This window comes from Eublepharis macularius, chromosome 2, assembly GCF_028583425.1.
Source record: "Eublepharis macularius isolate TG4126 chromosome 2, MPM_Emac_v1.0, whole genome shotgun sequence".
NCBI lineage: Eukaryota > Metazoa > Chordata > Lepidosauria > Squamata > Eublepharidae > Eublepharis > Eublepharis macularius.
The window spans coordinates 12262885-12277629 of record NC_072791.1 but is presented as its reverse complement, the minus strand read 5'-3'; the positions used below and the strand labels follow the sequence as shown (position 1 = coordinate 12277629).

Genomic DNA, 14745 nt, shown 5'->3' with positions numbered 1-14745 from the left:
AATGTGGGATGTGCATATTCTAAAAATCAAAGTAAGCCTTTTTCCTTCAGAACAACTGTTTCATCTATATGCAGATTTAAATCAATCAGTCGATCAATTAAATCAAGAAATCGTAGTCAGTATTGTAGAATCTCATTAATTACTTCAATTATATCTCCCCAGTATTGCTTGGCTACCTCACAAGTCCACCACATATGATATAATGATACAAATAAATAAGAACCCAGAATTGTTGCTACTGAAATTGGGAATGGAAAATGTTCCAACGCAGTATAGGACATTGCTATTTTACATGACAACAGCAGCAAGACTTCTGCATGCGCAGAAATGGAAAGTGCAAGAAATACCAATTATAGAAGATTGGATCTACAAATTGCTGTACATGGCAGAGATGGACAAAATGACAAGAAAGCTGAAAGACCTGGATCCAGGACAATATAATGCTAACTGGAAGAAATCGTAGTCAGTTAGTTGTGCATTCAGCCTATTTAGCATTATTTTTTTTAAAAAAATCTTCTGAACCCACCTCTGCCAGCTCCTTAATCTGTTTTGAAGCAACATCATACGTGTCGAGCCTTTGAAGCTGAGGGATATGATACAGGGCGTGCGTTGCGTAATTGCTGAGGCGACAAACTGGGTTGGGGTCATACTGGGGGTCATTCAGACATAAATCTCTTAAGTTATAGAGTCTTGCCAAATTGGTGATTTCCTTTAAAGAAAAACAAATCAACAAGCATGACCCGTTTAGAGAAACTCTGCGTTTTACCTTTTGGAGAAATACAGAAGACTCCTCCCTACCCTTCACCGACTCCAATTTTCAGCACATTGCACTGTACTGTGGTTAGCAATTCTCGTATGCTGCAGTGCAAACTTCAAGAGTCAGGACTGAGCAGCAATGCAGGTTCCAGGCACGGAAGACCTCTTCAGCACTCTTTCAAAGTAGACAGCTCATTAGCATTTTTTTAAAAACCTGGACAGCCCTAATCACAGATCTTGCTGGTCATGTACTGTCGAAGGCTTTCACGGCCGGAGAACGATGGTTGTTGTGGGTTTTCCAGGCTGTATTGCCGCGGTCTTGTGACACTGAGAGATCTCTGTCTTTTGGTGCTACACCTCTGAAGAGGCCAGCCACAGCTGCAGGCGAAACGTCAGGTACTACAATGCCAAGACCACGGCAGTACAGCCCGGAAAACCCACAACAACCATCTTCCTGGTCATGTCGGTTTTGGCCTTGAGAACTGAGGAACAAAATATACATTACGTTTGACACGTGAAGGGACACGGGTGCCTGGCTTGACTCACAGTCAAACATCAGAGCAGGGACTAACCCTTTAAAACCTTTCAAAATGTCTTCGTCGCCCTGCATAGGGACACCATGAGGGAAGGAGGGGCTTCAAGCTTCCCTACCATGCCAATTTTGCCAGCGGAAATAGACGCAGCGGAAATAGCCATGGGGGAAGGCTGTTTGCCCCTTCCTCTGGCTCGATGTGCCTTGGCACAGGAGGAGAGCATGAACTGTGAACCAAAGGAGGAATACCAAGGCCAGGAGGCAATATCAGGGGGAGGCTTTGACCTCTGTGCCTTCTTTTTAAGTCCTCCAGGGCAACTAGTTGGCTGTAGCGTGAAAAAGGAAACTGGACTAGATGGAACAGAGGTCTGATCCAGCTCGATACCTCTTACTTGTTAGCTTACAGCTGTTTTGCACAACAGACAGAGGAGGCTGCCTTACGAATAAAGTCCATAGAATGCTTGTCGCTTTAGAAAAGAAATAGAAGTCCTGTATTGTTAAGGAACTCCATACTGGGACACAAAAGGAAAAATAAGCATTCTAGGTATTTATCTAAGATAGGATGGAGACAGATACTGAAAGCACATCCTGCCATCATGGAGAAGGTGCTAGCGGGAAGGAAGTCCTTCAGTGTAGCATGCTGGGTAAACAAAGAGCAGCGGAGTAGACAAGAGGAAAGATACAGAGGAAACTGACTTATCTAGCCTTCCTAGCTTTACTGCCCCCCTCTGGAGTACTGGTGTGTTCTCTACAAAGAGACACTGTACCTTCCAACACACCATATCTTATGATCAATGCTCATCAGCTCACTATTTGCTCAGCTATCCAGCTGCAGGATGGAGATAAGAATGTTCTACTTAACAGAAAAGTTGTGTCAGGCTATGGATGACAGGCTATGGCAGATAGACCCCTGTACCATCACAGCAAGAATCCAGGCTCTTGGTTAAAGGTTTTATTCAGGAATCAGATCAGTTCCACAGATATGTCCATAGAATTACTCAGAAGCAAGAACTAAGCAGTAAGAACAGGTTGACAGGAATGACAACATGTGGGAAAACTATTCCTCATAACGAACACATTTACTCCTCCCCCCTCCCATCAGTAAAACAGGACTTTTGGCGGGAACCCGTCCTGAGAACATCTCACATATTTTTACTATCAAGTCTAGACACTGAGAAAGCAGGAGATCAAAGCTGAAACACAGTGATTCATGGGAATGAGCAGTGTACAAGGTCAGAAGCATTGAGAGCTTCCAAAGCCGTTAGATAAGACACTTGCAGCTTTAATAAGCCTGTGAAAGCAAAGCAGTTATGGCACTGGCAACATGACATCAAGTTATAGCATGAAACATTGGTTCAAAACCACAAGTCAGCATCAAATAATGGCATGGATGGGGCACACACATGACAGGTAGTTTCAGGTGGGTAGCTGTGTTGGTCTGCAATGTTACTGTAAAGATAACTAAGACACTGTATATGGAACACATGAATCTTAAGCACTACACAAATATCAAGTATTGTCAATATGAAGGTACTTTCCTCTGCAAATAGGAAACATGCAACTATGCTGTAGTATAGTGGCTAAGCGGCTGGGCTGTGGATCAGATTATTGCCATGAATCTGCTGGTGGCCTTAGGTAAGCCAGTCCTCTCAGCCCCACCTCCCAAGCTGTATTGGGGGACAATAATAACACTGACTTTGTTCACCGCTGGGCAATAATCCGTCCAGAAATGCAGTATATAAGCATAGTGTTATTGTCATTATTATTCCTGTATTTTCTTCTGCAGTGTGTAATCCACTTTGGCTCTCAGTGAGAAATCCAGACTATAAATAAATAATAATAGTAAAATAATAACAAGCAACACAACAACATGGGAAACCTAACAAGAGACTCTGAGAATCCAGCACATACCTTAAAGGAGCATATTCTGTTACCAGACAGGTTTAATTTTTCTATTTGTCCACTAGTATCCAAGCGATGTCCTAAAACATAGCAGGAGGGAAGTCACATGGAACAATATTTAGTTTGCCTCTGATTTCTTCCCTAGGTCTGTTGAGTGTTGCCAACCTCCAGGTGAAGCCTGGAGCGTTTCCAGAATTACAACTGATCTCCAGAATACAGTTCCAATGGATAAAATGACAGCTTTGGAGGGTGGGCCGTATGGCATTATACCCCATTTAGGTCCTTCTCCTTCCCAAACCTTGCCTTCCCCAGGCTCCACTCCCAAATCTCCAGGCATTTCTCTAGAGTTGGCAACTGTAACTCTGATCCAAAGACTTGGAACAGCTTAATATACAATAGAAAAGCCTGTTCCAAGTTGGGGTGGTGGTGGTGGTCCCCTTTACAGATGAATCCTTATGAAGCAATACAGGACATGATTCCTATTGGCTGGCAATTTTTAAATATCACCTACCAATTTTGCTGATGGAGTTCCCTGCAAGATTGAGCTCCTTCAAATTCTGCAGTGTAGACAGCCCCTGTAAAGGTGATAATGGTCCTATCATACTTCAAATCCATGGTAATTTTTGTTTATTAAAAAAAATATATCCCTTCTCCATCTTCACTCAAGCCAGAAGCCAATAAAAATGCAACATCCAATAAACAACAAATGGAAGAAGAAAAAACACAAAACAGGCATTAGCCACAAAAAGAGACAAAAATGCCAAATTGGGCATGCAGTCTTCTTAAATATACTTTAGTGATGAAATAGCAGCTGCTTAACAAACCAAAAGAAGGCCGAGGGCTAAAAGGCTTCAGTAAAAGGCCCACTGGAATAATGGTCTTTACTCAGCCCGTGGAATCCAGGCAGGGCAAGCGCTTTTTACACATCCTATTCACTGGGCCAGCTCAACCACTGGCAAGCCTAGGCAATCGCTTAGATAGCGCCAGATTTTGAGGGACAATGGGGGCAGATTTTGAGGGGCAGATTTTTATAAGGCCAAGGGAAATAAGTCAAGGAGGTCACAAAAGCTCTGGCTTCTGAGAGCCAAGCTACAAGTGACGCCTGACACAGGTTAGACACTTGTCAGCTTCCCTCAAGTTTTGATGGGAAATGTAGGCATTCTGGTCTTGCAGCTGTAATGGAGAGCCCAGCTGTAAAACCAGGATGCCTACATTTTCCATCAAAACTTGAGGGAAGCTGACAAGTGTCCAACCTGTGTCAGGCATCACTTGTAGCTTGGCTCTGAGGCTGAAAGGAGGAGGAGAAGGAAGGTGAAAGAAATCTCCTTCTCTGTCAAAGGGAGGCCAGTGGGAGAGGGCACACTGTTCTCTGCAGGTGACAATCTGCCCATCTCAAACAGGTCTTCTACAAGCAGCATACAAAAATTCAAAATAAAGACATTTAAGCAGGTAAAAACAAACAGCATGATTACATCTGTATCGAGGATACTGATTGGACGGTACCTGTGCATCACTGTGATGTATCGCACAATTTGATTATTCCCCCCACCCTCCGAGTACTATTTTGAAATGTATCAATGCCTGGCTGCCGTCATAATCTTTGTTCTTTCTTTCCCCCCACTCACCCTATGGAAAGGAATCAATACCGTCCAATTACTCACAATTGTTTTTTACCTCAATTTCTTTAATCTGGTTCCCGTTAAGCCAAACAACCTCCAATTTTGTCAGATCTTCCAGATTTTCAATCGTTGAAATCTTATTGCAGTAGAGGTAAAGTTTTTGCAAATGAACACATTGACTCAGACCTTCAATTTTCTGTCAAAGAGAGAACATGCATAATTTTTAAGCGACCCAAAAAGGTGGCGCTCTCTGGCTGATTGAGGAACGTCGTAAAATCTTCGTCAAAGGTTGCCAAAAGAGCTTGAACTGAATCAAGCCCTGGAAGGGGGAAAGTCCAAAATAATGTACTGACCTACACATATTTTTGCAAGACCATCTATCTAACCAGGTCTGCTGTGATTGGTTGTATGTATCCTAAAGCCCCCACCCCCAAAACACACTTTTGTAAAATTCCTCCAGCCAGTTGCCCAGAAGTTTTTCTTAGATCAAAATCATGCTAGTAAAGCATAGGGAGGTTGAAATAAGATTGCAAATCAAGCTTTCTGCACAACCATCAACAGATTAGAAACCTAACGTAAGCCCATTCAGAACCGTCTGTCTGTTTTTCACATCCCACAGGGCTAGTGGCATCAGTTGCTGCTCAAACAACAGGAGACCCAGGTTCAAATCCCCTCTCTCCAGTGGAAGCTTGCTAGGTATCCTTAGGCCTGTCACATACTCTCAACTTAACCTACCTCACAGGGTTATTGTGAAGATAAAGTGGCGACAAGGAAAAGGATATTAGCAACTTCAAGCCCCAATGGGGCAAAAGGCAGGGTATAAATGAAATAACTTTATTATATTTAGATTATTATGCCTGCTTTTTCCGCAGTGGAGATCCAAAGTGGTTTAGAGCATTGTTCTCCCCTCTTCCATATTATCCTAATAATCACCAGTCTGTGAGGTAGGTTAGGCTGAGAAGGTGCAACCGGCCCAAGTTCGCCCAGCAAGCTTCCATGGCAGAGTGGTAGCTCTAACCTGGATCTTCCGCATCTTAATCAGACACGCTAACCACTTCACCATGCTGCCTCTCAATTTATCATAGAAAGACACCACCAAATACACTTGGGGATAATTACACTATTCACAGTATGATAAACAAATAATATCTTTTATGTATAAAGTGCTCAGTGCAAAGATGAAAGCTGAATAATTTGTACATACATTAGTAAACACATATATACAACAATTCATATATCCATCATACTCAGTGAATACAGGAAACAATATCCAATACTTTCATCAGACCATAACCTCTCCAAAAGTCTCTCAACATTGGACGCAGTCTCTAAATCAAGTGTACGTAAGTTCTCAGCCTTCCAGAAGGTCCAAACGTTAAGGAACGCCATGTGGCTGTCAGATCAATGGATATGCAGGTAACATCAAAGGTAAGTAAAAAATAGTAGAGATTGTAATTTTCTCTTCTTTCTCTCTGCAGGTGGATAGAAGCAGATGGAACCAGGGACCCTGAGGGATCCCCAGTCAGGCCCTACAAGTGGCCAGCAATGCTATTTTGGTTGTTTCATCCGCATGATGGATATATGAATTGTGGCCACCTCCAAGTTTCTCCAGGAAGTGATGTCATGCTGTTGGCAGTCATTTTTTAAAAATTCCCCTGCTGCCATGCAGAGCAGCAATGGGAACTTGGGATGGGTTACTGGGAAACTTGCAACACCAGTCTATGCACGCCTGAGAATTAAATTCCAAGCACAGAAGAAAAGTGTCCTTATGGGCGTCACAAGGATTTTGGAACATCTAAATTAGCACTTCAGGCATAACATACAGTTCCACCCTTACTAATCACTGGGGGGGGAAAATAAAAAATGAAGCAAGTTAACTTACTGTCAAGCAACACTCAGCCAGCCAAAGCTCTCTAAGTAATGGGCAGTTCTCCAGGTCAGAAATCGTCTGTATGCTTTGCCTAACAAGAGTCAGGCTTGTCAAATTAGGAAAAAACGACAGACCTACAATTCTGGGGTAGCCTGAGAAAAACATCTCCAGGGTTTGTGTTTCAGCTCCTTCATGCTCAATTCTCTCATAACACAGCCCATTACAGGTGCACTGGAAGCGAAAAAAATGTAACTATTATTTTTCTTTTCCTATGTGATATAAAACAGCAAGACTGTCACACTAAAGAAATTTTAGTTGATAGATGGTTTTAATCAATGCATACAATTAAGAAAAGACCTCTGAAGGGGGAAACCCCCTTTCTTTGCTTTTAGGTGTGCCTGCCATGATACATGCATCAGTTATTTCAGAAGAGGCATTCCATATGGTGAGAAAGAATTACTCTTCCAAGAAGATGCCTACCTCTCCTTTCCTTTTATTCCTTTAGAAGCTCATTGATTCATAAATCTTCTTGAGCAGCGGAAAATACTTATTCCTTATCTTTTTTGGATGTAAGAGCTAAAAGGACTGAGACATATTTTGCAATTACTATGGTTAGGATCTTTCTTTATCACTAAGCAAAACAGCCAGGATTTTTGGAGTATAAGGGGACAGTTTGTTAATTAAATGCTTAATATAATAATCAGTTATATTTTCGAAGAACCTACATTCAAACAGGGCATGAAAGGATGTATCCTAAAAAGGCCACACGAGCAAATTCTGTTGGAATAAGGTCTAGTCAAAAATCTCCCCTGTAAAACGATTATGGGTATAATATTCAGCCTTGCAAACAAGAAAACTGCAATATTGTGGGATGGTGAGATAGTACTTATGGGAGGTACTGATTTTGGGGAAAAAAGACCAAAAGATAAGGGTGAACAAACTCTGTGGGCTCTTGAAATCAAGCTGCTAGGGTCAATTTCTAGAATATGGTTTTTAATCAGAGAAAATGCTTTGGATTTGCCCAGCTCAAAAATATCATTAATCAACGTTCCATCTATCATCAGTTTCTCACCCAGGGCTTTCATTCAAGTTGATTTGTGGCTATCCCACTTTGGAATGTTTAACAAACCATCATCAATGTAGAACAGTTTATTCTCAGTTTAAAAGCATAACGCCATACTTTTGCTTCAAAGGACAGCTGTCCAAATTCTGGCCACAATACGTTGATCACACAACAAGGGATATTCAATATTTTCCTAAGAAATTATGCTGTTGGTAGATAGTGTCAGAGATAGCTTTAATCCAAATAATTGAGTCAATAAGGATAATGGGGATTACTTTCAGATTAAAAGCTTGCACTGCTCCAGGAATATACTTCCCGCCCCTATTTTGGAAAAACCTATTTTGGTGTTTGCATATGGTTTTGCTTTAATAAGCGCTGTTCTAAATTGGGGAGTCCAGGAGAGATTTAACAAAAACAGTACTCCGAAATAAGTGCAAGTCTTGATTTGCTCAATATTGGACTCATTGACTGACCACTGAGATGGGTTCCATTTCTTAGTCGTGGTGAAAACAAAGATCTTAGATTCTGAGTGGTTGATCGCCGAGCTTTCTTGAGAGCAACAGCTGGAAAAAGATTCCAGGGCCAAAGATGCCTACCACCTGGAGATTTGTAACAACTGACATCCAAAATTACTGACTTTTAAAAAAATATCTGCTGCTTGAGATTAACCCATGATTCATCTAGCTCACTTCTAGCTATTCCAATTTCAGTAGATTTTTACCATTATTAGATCAGGAATTATGCAACTTTTTCCAAAGAAAAACAGGGAACTGTCATTTGTTTTTGGAGGGGAGGGGGGAGCTGAAAATTTTGTTGGAGAGCCAAAGTGGTTTCTTCTGCATTTCAGAAAAATGTCTCTCTTGTAAACATCACCAAGTATTAGGGCTATCAAAGCATGAAACATGTGGTACGATGAACCTTACCAGCTCTTTAATTATTTCCTCTGAAGCAACCTGATTTTGAATATCACTCTCGATCATTTTCTAAGCATTTCAGATTTATGGTCACAGCCTAAAGGGGAGAGAAGAAATATTATTTGTTTGCTGAGAAACCAGTCACACCATTTTTAAAAATCACCAGTCTTTGAATCAGCTGGGGAAAGGATTCTAAAAATGGTATCTTGGATCCAGTGAAAGAGTTCTGTATGCCCCCGTCAGCCTCTGCCACATAGCGTGCTTCCTCTTCCACTAAATCTTCTGTTTGTGCAAAATCAGTGTGCTAAAAAGAGGTTTTCAATGGGCCCTTGTACAAACAAAGTTCAGGAAAGAGAAAGTACACTCCATTGCAGTGACTATCTAGCATGCTCTTGGAACTTGTTCATAGGATCCCAGTCACAGACTTCCATAGAACATAACCCAATTCTTTTTGATAAATAACTTCCCACTCAGGTTTACTTCTGATTTCAGAGCTCAGCTGTGGAAAAGAGGATTTAAAATGGCAAAGAAGCATAAAAACATATCAAAGTGCCTTATACTGAAAGTGCCCGCTAGCCCATCTTGTTCACTGTGGTCTCTTCTAACTGGCAACAAGTCTCCAGGTTTCTCCCAACTATGGAAATCTCTGAATTGGAAATGCCTGGGTCAAGACTATGGAGCATTCTACATGCCAAGCAAGCACAGACAGAAGAAGAAAGTACTTTTTCATTAAATTCACACGGCGTGATTGTCACTGCCTTGGACAGTTTCAAAAGGCGATTTGATGTTATTTATTTACAAATTTTCCAAGCCGCTTTTTTCAGCAATTCCAATAAGCACACAATAATTAAAATAGCTTAAAAATTCATGGAGGATTAGTCGATCAACAGCTATTAGGGAAACGGAATCTGCAAGTTTATGGCTTTTCCCATAAAGTCCCCCCCTTCCACCCTAGCCCCTGCTGTAGCATAGTGGTTGAGCAGCTGGGCTGCAAATCAGCACTCTGCTTGTTCGATTCCAGCTACTGCCACGAACTCTGCAGGTGACCTTGGGTGAAGCACTCTTCTCAGCCCCAGCTCCCCAGCCGTATTGTGGGATAATGATAACACTGACCTGGTTCACTGCTCTGAGCATGGCACTAATCTGTCCAGAAGGGCAATATACTACTACACTGTTGTTGTTGTTGTTGTTGTTAATATTAGTATTTGTATTGAATGTCCAGCCCCTAATGACGTACCCCAAGGCAGAAAAGATTGCCCACTGTATAGGTGTGTCCTAATAAAAGGCATTGAGAAGAAAGGCAGCATAGTATAGCCCATTTTCATCAGATCTCAGAAGCTGAGCAGTGTTGGTACTTTGGATGGGGGACCACCAAGGAAGATCCTGCACAGAGAGGCAATGGCAAACCACTTCTGCTCCTCACTTGCCCTGAAAACCCCTTGCTACGGTCACCATAAGTTGACTGCGACTTGACGACACATACATATGCATTAAAAGGTACTGCATGTTTCTTTTTTTAAAAAAATCATAGCTGCTTGCAACCTCTTGGAAATACCTGAATTTAGCCTATAGAGGGATTCTTTTTCTTTTTCTTTTAAGGAGAGGGATTCTTCAAACTGATGAAGCTTATCTAGGAGATGGTGCCTTCCAATAAGTAACAGGGAGGTTTCTGTTTACTCTATCTAGCACATCCAGTGAGCTTCCAGTTTTATGAATAAAAGGACTACCATGCTTCCACTTGGTCCTTCCAAGGATAGGCATGTCTCATTTAGTGCTAGACAGCTGTTTTGTCAACGCCTATTTCAAAACCGAGACTGCTATTATTTCTCTCCTCATCCCAGAAGGCTTAGGGAGCAAGCTGAAACCCAGTAACATCGTGGACTCTGCAATCCTAAACATAGCTACACTCTTCTCAGCCCATAATGGATTTGTGTGTGTTATGTGCCATCAAGTCACCTCCGACCTATGGTGACCCTATGAATGAAAGACCTCCAAAACGTCCTATCATTAACAGACTTGCTGCAAACTGGAGGAAGTGGCTTGAAAGGAGGTAATTTGGCTTACAGTCCCCTTGCAGATCTGCCATGAATCCTATATCCTAAATCATCTTTTATTTCCCCCCTGCTCCATTCTGATGAAGAGTTCGGGTAACCTCAAAACCTTGCACTGTATTTTGTGATGTTTTGATTGCTTCTAATAATGAAAATATTTTTAAAATACATAAGTTTAAGTTTTGTTGTGATCTACCCTGAGCCTGCAGGTGTGGGGAGGGCGGAATATAAATTGAATATAAATAAATAAATAAATAAATAAATAAATAAATAAATAACAACAGATTTCTGTTCAGGGAGAGCTCTAACAGGGAGAAGGCCCTGTCCCACACCACATACATGGGTTTCCTAGGAGCACCTGGGCCGTTTCCAGATGGCTTACCTGAAGCCGCTCCATGCCGCAATGTTGTGGATCATGCCGGGGAAAACGTGAAATATTGTGTTTTCTCGCGCGAGTTTTGCGCGATGTCATGGAAAACTCGCACGAGAAAACACGATATTTCGCGTTTTCCCCGGCACGATCCACAACATTGCGGCATGGAGCGGCTTCAGGTAAGCCATCTGGAAACGGCCCCGATGTTCTCATTTTATAGACAAAGCACCAGAGTCAAAACATCATATGCCATAAAGGGAAAAGAGCTGCAGTTAATGTCTGTGAATTTTGAGGCAGTATTCAGTGCATTATTCATTGAATATATATTATACTGTTTCCATTGCACCTTGTAATCTATCTTTGCTCTGACCTAGATAGCCCAGGCTAGACTGATCTCGTCAAATCTTGAAAACTAAGCAGGGTCAGCCCTGGTGAGTACTTGGGATGGGAGACCACCAAGAAAGTCCAGGGTTGCTACACAAAGGCGGGCAATGACAAACTACCTCTGAACTTCTCTTGCCTTGAAAACCCTACAGGGCTCACCATAAGTTGGCTATGACTTGATGCACCCCCACCGCCCCAATCCATCTTTATTCCATTTTTGTTGCATATTGCTACACTGCATTGCTCTCCAGTCTTCTACTTCTACTTTCCTGTATGTACTAATCTGTTTTAGTGCATTGTTCTTTAATTTTTGTAATCCAGTTTTATTCCTTTTATTGTTTATTGTATGTATAACATTCTCATTGCGCTGTTTTTCAGTTGTGTGATCCACCTTGAGTCCAGCAAGGAAAGCAGGCTATAAATTAATAATAATAATATAATAACAACATTCAATTTACCTACTGCCCTTCAGGATGACTTAACACCTACTCAGAGTGGTTTACAAAGTATGTTATTATTATCCCCACAACAAAACACCCTGTGAGGTGGGTGGGACTGAGAGAGCTCCTAGAAGCTGTAACTGACCCAAGGTCACCCAGCTGGCTTCAAGTGGAGGAGTGGGGAATCAAACCCGGTTCTCCAGATTAGAGTCCCGCACGCTTCGCCACTACACCAAACTGGCATTAAATAACAACAAATAAATCAGATGCAATCACAGAAAAATCCAGTCTCCCCCCCCCCCCCACCCTCCACCCTTTGGCAGGCCAACTGAGAATTTAATATATAAATAAGGGACTGAAAATGACAAGTGACCCTTTCCATTACCTTGACATTTGTTGGTGGGGAGGGGGGGAAGCTTCCCTCCACCTCATTTCTGCTTGGTTCAGGGCACATTATAAAGGTACGGCCACAACAAAGCCACATGACAGCCCCAACAAGCTACAACCTAAATAAACTGTGTCAAAATGAAGGTAAGATGCCAAGTCCGGTGTCCACGGCTGCTCTATATCATTATTTTATTTACGTATTTGCATTATTTACAGTCTGTCTCACTGAGACCCAAGGTGAATTATGGAGTATAATTCAGTATGATCAACAGCTGGGACATTCGGAAATGTTAAACAAGCAACTGTTTTCCAAGCACTCCCCTTTTCTCCACTACTACAATATGTTCATTTATTTATTTAAAGCCTGCTTTTTCTACCCAAAAGAGAAATATTGTGGCTTACAACATCAAACATGGAGATAGTAACATCAGCCTACCTGTCTGGGTTGTTGCTAGGATTACTGGATTACCAAGGATTATAATGAAGTACTTTGATTATGCAGAAAGCATAAATGTTGTGAATGTATTACTTTGCAGGACCTGAGAATAAAAAGGTGATCCAGATAAGAACTTTTAAAGCCAGCATATTCCAGAATCATCCTATAAAACAATCCAAGACAAAACCAGCATTCTGCCAAAGGAAGCAGTTACGGCATACGCTCACAGTCAGCAACTCAAATCCCAATCTTTTTTTTCAGCCCGTGTCTTTTCCCATTATGTCCTACGCAAGTGCATTTTGTTTTTCAAAGTTGTAAAAATGTCTTTTTCAGGCAAACTGATCTGAGGCCAAAGATTCTGGACATGCACCCAAACAAACAGAACGCTATTTGCCCCACCGTTGGGAACTACCACCACCCCCTTATCCCAGATCCCAAATACAAAATCAGCAGCTAACATGGGATGACCTAATCCAAATTAAGTGATCTGGAGTATGCCCCAGCTTTCAGAAAGGGGAAGAGGGCTTTCCAATGACTAGCAACTTACCTTGTGGACTGGGAAAGACTATTGTAGGGAGGAGGGCTCAGATACTTCGCTAATGAGTTAGGGACCATAGACTTCACCACTATATTGCCTTACATATTATCTGTTGCTTTAAATATGTACTCCTTTGTATCACTTATGTTTAATGTCAGTCCTAGAATTGATTATGTTCTGTTTCAATATTTTTTCTACTCTGTTTTGCATTCTTGTTAATGCTATGTCTTTTTAAACTTGTGTCTATTTACCCTCTGGCATTGTTTATGGAAATGTCCTTGATATTGTATGGAGATGTACTTGATACTGATTGTACTAATCTGACACTATGTAATTCGCCTTGAGTCTCAGTGAGAAAGGCAGAGTATAAATGACATTAAATAAATAAATAAAATAAAAGTAGATACTCCTCTTTTAAGGAGGACAAAAGTGAGATAGGGTACCTTCCCCCCCTTAGAGTTGCCATTGCCAACTCTGGGTTAGGGAATTCCTAAAGATTTGGGGGGATAGAGCCAGTGTGTTTTAGTGGTTAAGAGCGTGGGACTCTAATCTGGAGAGCCAGGTTTGATTCCCCACACCTCCGCTTGAAGCCAGCTGGGTGACCTTGGATCAGTCACAGCTCTTCCAGAGCTCTCTCAGCCCCACCCACCTCACAGGGGGTTTTTGTTGTGGGGATAATAATAGCACACTTTGCAAACCGCTCTGAGTGGGTGTTAAGTCATCCTGAAGAGCGGTATATAAATTGAATGTTGTTGTTGTTAGAGCCTGGGGAGGGTGGGATTTGGAGAGGAGGACACATCAGCATAGTATAATGCCTGAGCCCACCCTCCATTTTCTCCAGGGGAGCTGATCTCTGTCATCTAGAGATCAGTTGTAATTCTGGGAGATCTCCAGGCCCCATCTGGAGGTTGGCAACCCTAATTAGAAGCTGAAGGGTGCCAGAGATGGAGAACGGGGAAGGGGAGGCGGTTGCTAGGCAACAGCAGGTAGCCCCTCCTTCCTAGAGGCCACTCACTCACCTGCCCGGGAATCTACAGAATCGGACAAAGTTGCGTGTAGCTGCAGGCCCCGCCGTCGTCTAGGAAACCCTCCTGGCCACTCCCCCTGTCAAGCAGCAGCCAATTAACCTCGACTAGAACGTTGTGAAAGCGGCGCGTGACGCTTTTCCAAGAGCGGAGGGAGCCTTTGAAGGGGGGGGGGTAGGCGGGCGGGAGACAAGTTTTCATCTGATCTTTACTGGCATTTTTTTGCCAAATTGGGGGTGGTGTCACAATGGACTGGCCGGTGTAAATGGTCAGATATAGACGACCCTGATCTCTCTCTACTACTTCTGCTACTACTGGCAGTATTTGTTGTTAAGAAAGTCTCGTTGTTTTCAAGGGAGCTTCAATTTTTCGTTACGTGGCATGGGTCCTTTTTTATTAACCCTCTCCCTGCCAAAATGCTCCCGGAACTCCCCAGAATGAGTGCTAAATAAATG

The 14745-nt window shown here is 42.3% G+C and overlaps 1 protein-coding gene across 1 annotated transcript in view; it reads right to left on the bottom strand.

Annotated features, from left to right (window-relative positions):
• LRRC9 (leucine rich repeat containing 9) overlaps nt 1–8722 on the bottom strand; it is a 77096-nt gene extending 68374 nt beyond the window's left edge. Inside the window, exons 1-6 of the mRNA XM_054971950.1 lie at nt 8666–8722; nt 6692–6910; nt 4865–5005; nt 3702–3765; nt 3200–3270; nt 527–709 (exon numbers count right to left, since the gene is read on the bottom strand). Coding sequence (XP_054827925.1) covers nt 527–709; nt 3200–3270; nt 3702–3765; nt 4865–5005; nt 6692–6910; nt 8666–8722 — 735 coding nt within the window. The remainder of the gene's footprint in view (nt 1–526; nt 710–3199; nt 3271–3701; nt 3766–4864; nt 5006–6691; nt 6911–8665) is intronic.
• Nucleotides 8723–14745: the final 6023 nt, after the last annotated feature.